This window comes from Euleptes europaea, chromosome 2, assembly GCF_029931775.1.
Source record: "Euleptes europaea isolate rEulEur1 chromosome 2, rEulEur1.hap1, whole genome shotgun sequence".
In the NCBI taxonomy this organism is placed as follows: domain Eukaryota; kingdom Metazoa; phylum Chordata; class Lepidosauria; order Squamata; family Sphaerodactylidae; genus Euleptes; species Euleptes europaea.
Genome location: NC_079313.1, coordinates 125,936,106 through 125,949,437, shown reverse-complemented (window position 1 = coordinate 125,949,437; position 13,332 = coordinate 125,936,106). Strand labels below are relative to the sequence as shown.

Genomic DNA, 13,332 nt, shown 5'->3' with positions numbered 1-13,332 from the left:
AAAAAAAGAAAAAAGTGAAATATAAAACAATACAGAAAACGACTTCCAACTCTTCATACAGAACAGAATATTATACACATTGCTTCTTTTGTGAATAACACTTTAATTTTATCTGTTTTTACTTTAGTTATTATTTAGCCAATTTCGTCTTAGGTCTATAGTAAGTTTAGGTTCTAAAACCTAGGATCATTTTTCTAGGGGGTTTTATTCCTTTTAAAAAAGTTTTATTGAAGTATGCAAAATATTACAGAATATACCAAAATATGCAAAAAAACCAAAACAGTACACAAAAAAAGAAAGTGAAGAAAAATATTACAGCATATACCAAAATATGCAAAAAAAAGTACGCAAAAAAGAAAGTGAAGAAAAGTGAAATATAAAACAATACAGAAACCGACTTCCAACTCTCTTCATACAGAACAGAATATTATATACATTGCTTCTTTTGTGAATAACACTTTAATTTTATCTGTTTTTACTTTAGTTATTATTTAGCTATTTTCATCTTAGTCTATAATTTAGTAAGTTTAGGTTCTAAAACCTAGGATCATTTTTCTAGGGGATTTTATTCCTTTTTAAAAAGTTTTATTGAGGTATGCAAAATATTACAGAATATACCAAAATATACAAAATATGCAAAAAAACAGTACGCAAAAAAGAAAGTGAAGAAAAGAAAGTGAAATATAAAACAATACAGAAACCGACTTCCAACTCTCTTCACACAGAACAGAATATTATATATATTACTTCTTTTGTCAATAACACTTTAATTTTATCTGTTTTTACTTTAGTTATTATTCAGCTATTTTCGTCTTAGTCTACAATTTAGTAAGTTTAGGTTCCAAAACCTAGGGTCGTTTTTCTAGGGGATTTTATTCTGATGCAGCAGAATTTAAGAAAACAGACCGTGGTAGAGTTGCCAAGAGACCTGGAGAAAAATGTCCTGATCCCTTAACAGACGCTGGGATCCAGTCCTGTAGGCAGAAGCAGTTCTGTGCCCCCCCCCCCCCCCGCCTCGGGTAATATTATAGTGGGAGTACTAGATAAAATTTAAAATAGCTCAAAGTTGAAAGGGGGTGTTTAGCTCAGAGAATTCAAGCAGACAGGCCTCAAGCAGGGCCAAAATTCATCCAATGAAGGGCCCTTTGGTAAGATATTTGGAAAATCCCAAAACAACATCACATCTAGCACGTCAGCTTGGGATTTTAACGCTTTATTCATACATTACAAATTGTTCACAGAGAAATGGAAGAAAATATACTGTACATCGTTGGATAAATCACGAAATCCCCCATAGATTCAGGTAGCAAGTTATCATTAGGAAGAGATGATCGGAAACAAATACCTGCTTTTGTTGAGGACCCTGCATTAAAGCAGTGGACAGAGATGTGGCCTTATGGATGCCTGTACATTGGTTTGGGGGCTGTACACCGCAGAACTGAATATCCATTTTACACTGGGACGCTCGCTGTGAAGCAAAAGCGAGTGGGATGGATTTAAGCATACACAGAGCTCTGAATATACTGTCTGCTCCATTACCAGGGAAAGCATCACACAATCCTTGAAACTTTTCTTGGGGAGGGCTCCGTGTATGAGGAGGAGGAGAAGAGGAAGAAGAGTTGGTTTTTATATGCTGACTTTCTCTACCACTTATAAAAGGTAAAGGTCCCCTGTGCAAGCACCGGGTCATTCCTGACCCATGGGGTGACGTCACATCCCGACGTTTCCAAGGCAGACTTTGCGGGGTGGTTTGCCAGTGCCTTCCCCAGTCATCTTCCCTTTACCCCCAGCAAGCTGGGTACTCATTTCATCGACCTCGGAAGGATGGAAGGCTGAGTCAACCTTGAGCCGGCTACCTGAAACCAACTTCCGTTGGGATCGAACTCAGATCGTGAGCAGAGCTTTTGACTGCAGTACTGCAGCTTAACACTCTGCGCCACGGGGCTCCTTCTACCACTTAAGGGAGACTCAAACCGACTTACAATCACCTTCTCCTCCCTGCAAAAGACACCCTGTGAGGTAGGTGGGGCTGAGAGAGCTCTAACAGAGCTGTAACTTGCCCAAGGACACCCAGCTGGCTTCATGTGGAGATGTGGAGGAACAAACCCAGTTCACTAGATTAGCCTCCGCCGCTCATGTGCGGAATCAAACCCAGTTCTCCAGTTCAGAGTCCACCACTCCAAACCACCGCTCTTAACCACTACACCATGCCAAGAGCCCCAGAACTAGGATGAAATTGTCCAAGATCTAAATTGAACTGTCACCTCCCCACCAAAAAAAAGTGTGTTTGAAAGAGTAAATAGCTAAAATACAGTTTAAGCTATACTTTCTTGCTTTACCTTTATGAAAACCACATTCGGCACACTTTATAACGACAAAGGGCAGGAGATGCTTCCTTACAAGGTGTATCGGTCTTATATAGTCTGAATACCCTAATACCAAATGCTGTTATGCTGACTTTTAGTAGTGGTGCAGTGGTTAAGAGCGATGGACTCTGATCTGGGAGAACCAGGTTTGATTCCCCACTCCTCCACATAAGCAGCAGAGGCTAATCTGGTGAACTGGATTTGTTTCCTCTCTCCTACACACGAAGCCAGCTGGGTGACCTTGGGCGAGTCACACTCTCTCAGCCCAACCCACCTCACAGGGTGTCTGTTGAGGGGAGGGGAAGGTGATTGTAAGCCAGTTTGATTCTTCCTTAAGTGGTAGAGAAAGTTGGCATATAAAAACCAACTCTTCTTTCCTCCTTTGTATTCCTCCTCTTTCCCCTTCTTTTGCAAAGTGAGGTAGGGGGGTTGGCTCCGCCTCCTGCAGCAACTGTTTTGGGGTGGTGTTCACCACCTCTCTCAAAACTCCATAGGGGCCAGCAGGCTTCCAAATGTTGGGAGTCCTGTTATAGATGAACTATATAGTGGAAAGAGGATGCTAAAGTTAAGACCCATCTCCTGATCAGAGAAAAGACACCTCTAGGGTTGCCAGCTCCGGGTTGGGAAATGCCTGGAGATTTTTGGGGCGAAGCCTGAGGAGGATGGGGTTTGGGTAGGGGAGGGACTTCAATGCCATAGAGTCCAATTGCCAAAGTGGCCATTTTCTCCAAGTGAACTGATCTCTATCGGCTGGAGATCAGTTGTAATAGCAGATCTCCAGCTAGTACCTGGAGGCTGGCAAGCCTAGACACCACCCATGCTAAGATGCTCTTCCCCATTGGAGTGAGAAAGGAAGCATGCACATATACAAATATATGTCACTTAATTAAGGGGGGAATTGCAGAGATCCTGCCTGAAGCACAGAGCAGAGGCAAGTCTGAGACCTGAACCAGCATTGGTGTTTCATGTATGTACAAGGTGAAAAGCCACATTCACACTACGGGCGACTGCTGTTCAGAATGTGACATCTCTCTTCACCCTTCAGCCTCTGTTCAAATCACACCAACAAAAGCCAGCCATTTTCAGCCTTAGTCTCCCCAATTGTTAAAGGGGAAGAATTTGCTTCAGTGGTCAAAGGTCGTTTATGCATGGGTACTTGCATGTTTGCCCCCGGTCTGTCTCCTTGTTCCTTGGAGTTATGCATGAGTTTTCCAACCATTAGAGATGACCTCGCAGCCAGCCCTCACAAATCCCAGGACTTCCCGTTCCTCTAATAACCCGAGATGTCGATCTCCCCTGAGATCAGCCTGGGTGAAATCTCCATGCATAAGGCAAAGCGTGGGACACGGAAGCTTGGGGGAGTTATGTTGGTCTCACAGACAGAAAGCACTACAGCCAATTACAAAGCAGCGTGTGAAAGGGCAGGGATTCAAATGCTTCCTGCTTCTTCAGAGTTCTTTCTGAGCAGACTCACTCAAGAAAGGAATTTAGAAACAAGGCTTGGCTTTCTCCCCCCCCCCACCCCCCGTTCATTTTAGAAAGCTCCATTTTGTTTTTGTTTTTAAAATGCTTTTTAACACAGCACTTGGGTTTCCACAGGACAGGACTTTTCTCTCACACTAAGCACTACAGCCAATTACAAAGCAGCATTTCAAGGGGTGGGGACTCAAATGCTTCCTGATTTGAGTTTGGAGACTGCTGGTGCATAGATTCCCAACAGGAAAGTGTGGGTCCAGCGAGCAACGAAACTCAGGTAAAACTCCCATGCATAAATGACCAAAATTTAGTTAATTTTAGCCAGGAACAAAGGTTTTTATATAGAGGCATGGCCACAAGGAAACAATCCAGTGATGAGAGTCATTGGAAAGCATTTCAGGAGAGTTAACTACGTCTCCTTAGCTTCACCAAAAGCCACAGGAGCAAAGCATAAACAGATATGACAATCACCATCAAATCTCTGCCAACTCATTGGTCATATTTTACTTCATTGCTGCTTCACTGGTCTTAGATATTAAGTGTGAAACTTGATGGCCTCTTGGCTGAGCAAATATCACATCTGTGTTTAATACAGCCCCTAGCACATGGCTGGCCTGGAAAATGTGAAAAGTAATAGAAAGATCCCTTAAAAGTGATTGCATTTCTCCTTAAATCTATACTGGCCTTCCGCAGAAACTATGGTACCTGAAGGGATCTCAAGAGGACAAATCCCTTTGGAATGTACATATCTTACATTGAGTCTGCCTCAGATACCAGGGTTGCTCAAACCAAGTTAAAAGTTTTCTCAGAGCAAACACAGATTTTGTTTGAACCTTTATATGCTTATCAGCGGATGGAGTACAATACACAAATGAAACCTCAGAAATCTATCCCACAATGCCTTCTAAAGCTCTGCAAACAAGTTGCCAGGTGGTTTTTTAAAAATTTAATTCTAGTGTCTCGGAGATGACTCCCAAGGAGTTTGCATGGCAACCCCCTCGCATATACCCAGAAGAGCTCTTGTGCAAATTTCCCCGGGCTGTCTCTTTTCACTAGAATGCTCCTTTTCTTCGACATTTACCTCACTCTGCCCACACCCATCTTCAAGAAGCAAAGATTAGCCTTTAACAAGCTTTTTACCATTAAAAGATTAATGATTAGTTCAGACTTCCCCTAGCGATCTGCTTCCTTGACACCTCTTTAATTTCTTGGCTTCTTCTACTGCATCCTGCCACCTGTTTTTAATACCTGATCCTAGGCTCTTGTGTATTTTAAAAGCTAGAGAAACTAAGCAAGGTCAGAAACCATTTACTTTCTGTCGCTTATTCCTCGTCTAAAATGGCATTTCCCCCAAAATGACTTCATATGTTGGCCAGGTGGGCAAGAAAAGGTCCCTTCCAAATGCTGACCCCACATACCCTATCTTTCTTCATGCGACAGCCAAAGCAGCCGTACAGCAGGAGATCTTCCAGTTTTTTAAAAAAAGATCAATGGGACATCTGAGAAAGAGGGGGGCTGGGTTGGGAGCCCTGCTTTTGGAAGAGGTTCCTCCATCCAATTATTACAATATTTGGGGAGGGGCCGTGGCTCAGTGGTAGAGCATCTGCTAGGCATGCAGAAGGTCCCAGGCTCAATCCCTGGCATCTCCAGTTAAAGGGTCTAGGCAGGTAGGTGATGTGAAAGACCTCTGCCCTGAGACCCTGGAGAGTGGCTGCCGGTCTGAGTAGACAATACTGACTTTGATGGATCAAGGATCTGATTCAGTATAAGGCAGCTTAATGTGTTCAATATGATGCAACTTGTATACAGGTGCCCCCAAATTGGCTGAAGCTATTCCAACTCCCCGTAGTGTTTTAAACTAACAGCGGATCGTGTTGCATCCTAGACAGTGTGGCTCGCGGTAAGTACAGGCACTTCAGTGCATCATCAGCCACCAATATCACTCTGAGCCACCACAGAGCTATGGTTCCACCAACCCTGACGGGCTTTGGGAAGGGGGATCCAACCACTACAAAGTAAGGCAGTGCTTACAAGGAACTGTGATAATCCAACAACAGCGCATAGAGCTCTTGTGTGGCTCCTGCGCATTTGGTCTCTGAAAACTCTGAACTCGGTGGAGCGTGCTCTATCCCTAACTGGGAAGACTAATCCTGGTATGAACTAAGGAAGTACTTTCTGTAGAGCTATTCCCCCCAGAATCTAAACAGCGCAACGAGCTGGTTGACAGAAAGAATGGCGGGCGGAGGCCCGTAATGCAACTGTTACTGATTGGGTTCTTTGTTAATGGAGGGCACGAAGCAACTGGGAAACGAAAAAAGATAACACGGCATGCTTTAATTAAATTATTCCAATACTGAATGCTTAAAAAAAAAACACAACAGGATTGAAGCCAAGGTTCCTAAAATTGCACAGCATTTTTAGGATCCTACAAAGCTGCTAATAATATTTCCACTGCATCGAGTCATCTCTCTGCACAGTTGTTCGATGCGTTAAGAACCGAGGAATCCTGACATACAGTAGAACAGCACTTAATCACAGCTGAAAAGCACCCCACCCAAAAAAAATTTCTCTTGCGTCTTCTCTGCAGCCAGACAGGAAAGGACAAGAGTTCTTCTCTCAAGGGACATGATCCTGACAGATTAAAAAAACCAAAACCTTGTTGGCTAGCATACTTCATCCGGTTTGTTACATGCGCGGGCAGCCCTGTGTTTTTTGCCATTCGGTTATCTGCAACTACAGGATGAAATAAGCCAAATTTTACTTCTTATAATCAGAAATGCTTAGATGTGTATGTAAATGAGGGGCAGGAAAGAACTTCCTTTGGATCTGAGGTTTAAAGTTCAAGTGTTTAAAAACACGTGAAGTAGAAAACAGTGCATGATGTGGAGGTAGGGGGTAGGAATACATTTCTGCTTACTTGAACCTTAGAAAGTCATTTTAGCCATTTACATTTATAGTACTGATCACGGAATGGATGCTATTTACACTTCTAAATGCCACGCCGGTTGGGAGGGAGGGGAACAGTAGTGGTATGAAATCGGAGGGTCGGAATTATTTGCTGTTTTTTAAAGGCTTCACTTCTATTATATACTATATTATATGCTATAAAAATAGGAAAGTGAAAATCTGGAGGAAACAAGTAAAACCAAACAGGGTTTTGTTTTTGTTTTTTTTTAACTTTAAGGCATTTTTTCACCTCCAAATTATTTCTTTTTTGGTATCGTATCCAAATGGAATCCTAGACAGTCGACAACATCTTTTAAGGTTAACTGTAACACAAAAAAAGACTGCAGATGACAGCATACAGCTGCAAAACACTGGAAGTGATTAGTGTACTTTTCTGAAACGATGTAATCCTTAATTTTAGTTTTAAGTCTTCCAACCGCCTAGATAAGGAACCGGATATCTAATCCAGCAGCAATAATCAAAAAGGTCCCAATATCGATGCATACATGTATGGAAACCTCATGCATCACTGAGCATGTTAAACAGAAAAAGGTGTGGTTTTCTTTTTTAAAACAGGAACATTGCACAGACGTCGCACCAAATGGGCTTTTACATTCATTCATTCGTCCGAAGGCAGCTTTTCAGAATGATAGGCTCACCTTGTTCATAGACACAAAAAACACCCCCCAAAAAACAAATCCCCACATACACTCACACAAAGAGATCATTATTGTTGGGAGTGATAACCTAGCGAAATTTAACACCAATGAGAACAATGATAAGGACAACGACTACTACAAATAAAATTAAAATAACAAGCATCTTCCGGTTCTTCTTTTGGTACTGCTCAGTCTGTAGATACAGAAAAGAAATAAATTAGTATGCTTATTCAGGCCAAGCTTTTTCTTCTTCTTTAATTTACTGAGGATTTAAATTGGAACACAGCCAACACTGGGGAGGGGCTGTGGCTCAGTGACAGAGCTTCTGCTTGGCATGCAGAAGGTCCCAGGTTCAATCCCGGCATCTCTATTTTTTGAAACAATAAGTCATGTAGAGGGTGCGTAAAAGACCTGTGCCTGAGATCCCTGGAGAGCAGTTCTAGTCAGAGAAGACAGTTCTGACTTGGACAGAAGAACGGTCTGATTGAGTATAAGGCAGCTTCAAGTATTCATGGCTCAATGAAGGATTTGAACACCCAAGTGATTCTGTTGAATACTGTCTCTGATATCCCCTCTCCGTTTTTCATGCTTACAAAGCAGACTACATCACAGCAAGTGTGCCAGATTCACAGAAGCATGGTACCTTGGACACTCAGTTATGGTCCCCTGATCCTTGGGGATTGGGCGCGAAAGAGTAAGAAAAACCAAGAAGCCCCTTCCATCAGTACAGAGGATTGGATCCCCCAGATCCATTCCACTAATGGTGGCTCTTTTCTCCAGCTCAAAGATCCTTTCCCAACGCAAGAAGCTCTTTCCTCCTCTTCTTGCGCTGAAAGAATGCAATGGTACTGGTGGAACAGATCTTTCTTCACTCCCAATGAAGCCCAAAGAAGAGAGAGGGCAGGAAGCTACAGAGAGGGCCTCAGGACTGATTGTGAACAATACTAAAAAGGGGGTGCACTTATGCACATGTGTGATGATCCTTATAAGTATTTATAACCCTTATAAATTGAATAAAATAAATAAATAAAAGCATAGCAATAAAGGCTTGTATTCTTGCCAATAGTGGCTTAGATCCTAAGTGCTTGCAAAACATTTAATGGCCTAACAGTAGTTCTGTTTCTGGGCTTATTTGCACACATGGAATCACTTGTGTTAGTGTTATTGTTTGCAGGAGCACTCTCTCTGTGTGAATGATGCGGTGACCTACAGGAGGCGGTCCTGCCCTCAAAGGGGAAAACAGCCACTCAGCTGAGCCTGTGGGAGCGCTGCTCCAGCATCCAATCCCCTTTCAGAAGGGGGATAGAATGTTGGAGGGAAGCACAGGAGAGTTCTGAGTTCAGATCTGCCTCTTGGAGAGGGCAGTGACAGTTTTGGGTTTCCCTCAGTAAAACAGCAGACAGTTTGAAGGGTTAGCTCTGCCTGGTAGCATGGCAGAGTGGTTTAACTCTACCTCTGGGAGAGAATAAAGTACCCGACTGTAGGCCTGTCTCTGGTAATGAGCAGACCTTGTACCCTTTAGTCTTGGGAAAGCGCAGGCTGTTGTGGGTTGAATCCTGTGTGTGAGAGAGGATTCAACCTAGTGGCTAGTCAGTAGAAGTCTGTTTACCTATAAGCAGTAAAGAGAGTTCAAAATCACACGCTGAAGCCATAACTAGCTTAAATTTATGTGCCTCAGCCAGCTTTCTCCTTTGACTACCGGGAGAACTGTGCTAGTGATCTGTTCTTTGAAACCAACCTATAAATAAATAAATCTTTGCTGTTATTTACATACAACTCCTGCATCGGCGATCTCTGTGTTCTACTTGCTCCCCACAAAGCTTACCTCAAGGCTGCAAACCCAAACTTTTACACTTGCTACTTTAAGAACATCTGGTACCTGAGGGGAAGACTTGCAATTTAAAACAAACCCGGTCCCCCCAAATCGTGGGCGGCTGCGCGGGTCCCCAGTGGATGGAAAAGGCCTGTCACAGATGCCACCTCTGCCTGCGCTTCCACTCGCACCACCTCTTGCCAGAGGATACTAAATCCACCAAGCTCTAGCGTGAAAAGCCCGCTTGCGCGCTGGCAAAAGCACATGCAGGGCGATGCTGCAGGATTCGAGCCGCTGCATTCGAAAAGGAGGGGCACTGGTTGAAATAAAGTGAAAAGCAAGGGTGTTTCACTGGCTAGGTGAGCAATAAGTAGGCAAAATTAACCGGGTTCATCTGAAATGGTTGTATGGGGCCCATTCTTATAATAGAATCCAGTAGCCACAAAGGAATGCGCACAAATAGCAAGGGCATGATTCAGCATCTGGACCTCAGCAACTGTACAGCTGCCCTCCTCTGTCCTGTAAACAGGAAATCTCTGTTGTGCACTGCTGGCGAATGACCATACTCACAAAGAGCTCTTCCAGCCGTAGAGGAAATATGGAAGCTTCACACACAAGGCTTTAAATGGTGCCCTTTGCCCCCCTAAAGTGTCTTAGAACAAAGGCTGGTGTGGTTTTAGATCTTGCCAGCAAGTTTATTTACGGAGGAAGGCATTACACCTTGCTGGTTTCAATGCTACATGCTGATATATGCATTTCCCATCTTGGATTATCGCCTACATTTTTATTCCACACTTTATCCAAGAAGCTGAGGGTGGCCTATATTTTATCTTCACAACAGCCTTGGAAGGTAGGCTTAGCTTAGAGAATTAGGCTGTTTCGAATGAATAATTGGGTGTAATACTCCTGAAAAGGGTTATCCCACCTCCAAAATTGTAACATCTGTTCAGCTATAGGGAGGAGGAACTTTCAATTTTAAGGAGCTCACATCAAAAAATCAAACAAACAGCAATTCATGAACATTTCAGGCACGCAAATAGGGCTGTCAATTCGGTTCCATCCGACATGAAAAACAGCCGAATTTTCCCCAATTTGGTGATTTCTACTTCGGATAGAACTGAAGTAAAAAAAGGGGGGAAATGACGAGCCGAACTCGGTGAGTTCGGGCAGACGCCGGATAAATTCGTACAAATTCGGCGCCTCCGAATCAGCATTCTCCCATGGCCAGTGGTGGCTAAGCTGGGTCTTCTTCTGGCCAATCAGTTGCGGATGAGTGTGTAAGCCTGGCCGCTGCACGGCCTGGGGAGAGAAAGAGAGTGTCTGTTTGTGTGTGAGAGAGATCCCTGTGGAGGGGGGGGGTGCGTGTGCACATTCGCGGGTTTCCGTGGCTCTGGGGGGCATGTTTGGAGGTAGAGGTCCCAAACTTTCAGTGTAGCTTGAGGGGACCCTTCTTGCAAGAACCCCCAATTTTGGTGAAGATTGTGTCAGGGGGCACCAGGTTATGGGGTCTGGAAGGGGTCCCCCCATCCGCCCATTGGAATAAAGCTATTTAAAGGGCATTCGTGGCTTTCCGGGGCCCCGGGGGTGGGTGGGCATTTTTGGAGGTAGAGGTCCCAAACCTTCAGGGTAGCTTGAGGTGACCCTACTTGCAAGAACCCCCAAGTTTTGTGAAGATTGGGTAAGGCGGCCCGAGTTATGGAATCCCCACCATTGGAATAAAGCCATTTAAAGCACATTCGTGGCTTTCCGCGGCTCTGGGCGGGGGGGAGCATTTTTGGAGGTAGAGGTCCCAAACCTTCAGGGTACCTTGGAGGGACCCTACTTGCAAGAACCCCCAAGTTTTGTGAAGATTGGATCAGGGGGTCCTAGTTATGGGGTCCCCCCCATTGGAATAAAGCCATTTAAAGCACATTCACGGCTTTCCGCGGCTCCGGGGGGGTTCTTGCAAGTAGGGTCCCTTCAAGCTACCCTGAAGGTTTGGGACCTCTACCTCCAAAAATGCCCCCAGAGCCACGGAAAGCCGCGAATGTGCTTTAAATGGCTTTATTCCAGTGGGGGGACCCCATAACTCAGGACCCCCTGACCCAATCGTCACCAAACTTGGGGGTTCTTGCAAGTAGGGTCCCTCCAAGATACACTGAAGGTTTGGGACCTCTACCTCCAAAAATGCCCCCAGAGCCACGGAAAGCCGCGAATGTGCTTTAAATGGCTTTATTCCAATGGGCGGATGGGGGGGACGCCTTCCAGACCCCATAACTCGCCCCCACAACCCAATCTTCACCAAACTTGGAGGTTCTTGCAAGAAGGGTCTCCTCAGGCTACACTGAAAGTTTGGGACTTCTAACTCCAAACATGCCCCCCCGGAGCTGCAGAAAGGCGCGAATGTGTTTTTAATGGCTTTTAACGGTCGAATTTATTTGCGAACTCTGAATTTCATGCTGAATTCCACAGATCCGAATCGGGGGAGTTCGGACTTTGGCATCTCCCGAATAAAAACGGGCCGAATTTTGCCGGATCTGAATTTTACCGAATTTATTTTCAACAGCCCTACACTCAAACCCCTCCCATCTATTTCTCCTAAAAATATGAAAATAGTAAATTAAAACTGTCCACATAGTTAGAAGTTGGAACTGCAGATGCAATTTTGAAGGGAAGATGCAAAACATGAAATTAGCTCAAAAGCATGATCTATATCTAGGAAACCCAGCAGCAGCAACTAGCCTAATTTGGGATCAGGGAAAAGGGATTTGAGGGGAAAATGCACAGGTGGCTCTGACACTTGGGGAAAATAATAGCTCAATTGAGATGTGATCATTTTTTTTAAAGCCCTACATATTACATTTGCCCTGACCTGGATGGCCCAGGCTAGCCTGATCTCGTCAGATCTCAGAAGCTAAGCAGGGTCAGCCCTGGTTAGTATTTGGATGGGAGACCACCAAGGAATACCAGGGTTGCTGTGCAGAGGAAGGCACTGGCAAACCACCTCTGTTAAGTCTCTGTGATGGATAAGGGGCTAATCTGCAGCCAGAGCTGACAGACCAAGAGTGGGCGGAACCAGAGAGCTGACACCCTGAGCTCTGAGAGACAGAAAAGCATTCGAAGCTTGGGACCCAGCCTGGATAGGAGGCTGTGAAAGGATTCGAAGCTTGGGACCAGCCAGAGAAGGCTGTGATAGATTGGAAGCTTGGTAGCGAGACTGAGCGGCAGCCAGACTGTACTCTGTGAACCTGAGGGGTTCTGTTAAAGCCAAAGCTATTGACACACACAACCTGTGGTAGTGACAGGAGTGAGAATTGTGTTAGAGAGGGCCCATTCTCAGGTCACAAGGGGAATTAGTCTCTGAGGTAGAGCTATTCTAGTAGGAGGGAGGTGTGGAGGATTACAGCCACTGGTGTGGGGTAGTCAGAGAGAGCTAGGCTGGGGACAGAGTCTAAGAGTCTTCGTCTGAATAACAGTTCTGAGGGATAGAACTAAGCTTGAAACGGAATCTGAGTATGCTTGAAACTAAGAACGAAAGGAACTTGAGTGAAGAAAACATCTAAGCTATTTCTCTGAAGTAATCTTGTGTACATAAATCTGACAGAGTTTTCCCTCCAATTTCTGCCTTTTCTTGAAAACCAATCTCTGAGTTCTGTTCAATAAATTTCCCTGTTTTGTCTGTAAGTTAAAAAGCCTCTTGTCTCCTATTTCTCACTGAGGTAAATACTGGTGTGGGACTGGAGGAGAAGGAAAATAATCTCCTCACAAATATACTCAGGCCAACGCTTTTTCCCTCCGCATATACGGCCGGGCTGAGAGAGTGGGATACTGAAGTGGTTGAAAGGGGGGTGCGTCATAGTCTCTTGCCATGAAAACCCCAAATGGGGTCGCCATAAGTTGGCTGCGACTTGACGGCACTTTACACACACACAGATATTACATTTAAGCCAGGAGCTAACTTGGGAATCATTGGAGTGGAATGCATAGGCTCATTTTGCCCGTGGATGCTTTTTCTGGTGGCGGGTAGAAGTTTTGCCTGTCACAAGATGCTCGGATATCTTTTGCCTCTGGAGGAAGGCGTCTCCGCTAGAAG

General features: G+C 44.6%; 1 protein-coding gene across 3 annotated transcripts in view; it reads right to left on the bottom strand.

Annotated features, from left to right (window-relative positions):
* Positions 1–7,535: 7,535 nt before the first annotated feature.
* The window catches only part of STX16 (syntaxin 16), a 29,383-nt gene continuing 23,586 nt past the window's right edge, over positions 7,536–13,332 (bottom strand). For all 3 annotated transcript variants that reach the window (XM_056844490.1, XM_056844489.1, XM_056844491.1), the window contains exon 8: positions 7,536–7,640. In XM_056844490.1, the coding sequence (XP_056700468.1) occupies positions 7,536–7,640 (105 nt within the window). The remainder of the gene's footprint in view (positions 7,641–13,332) is intronic.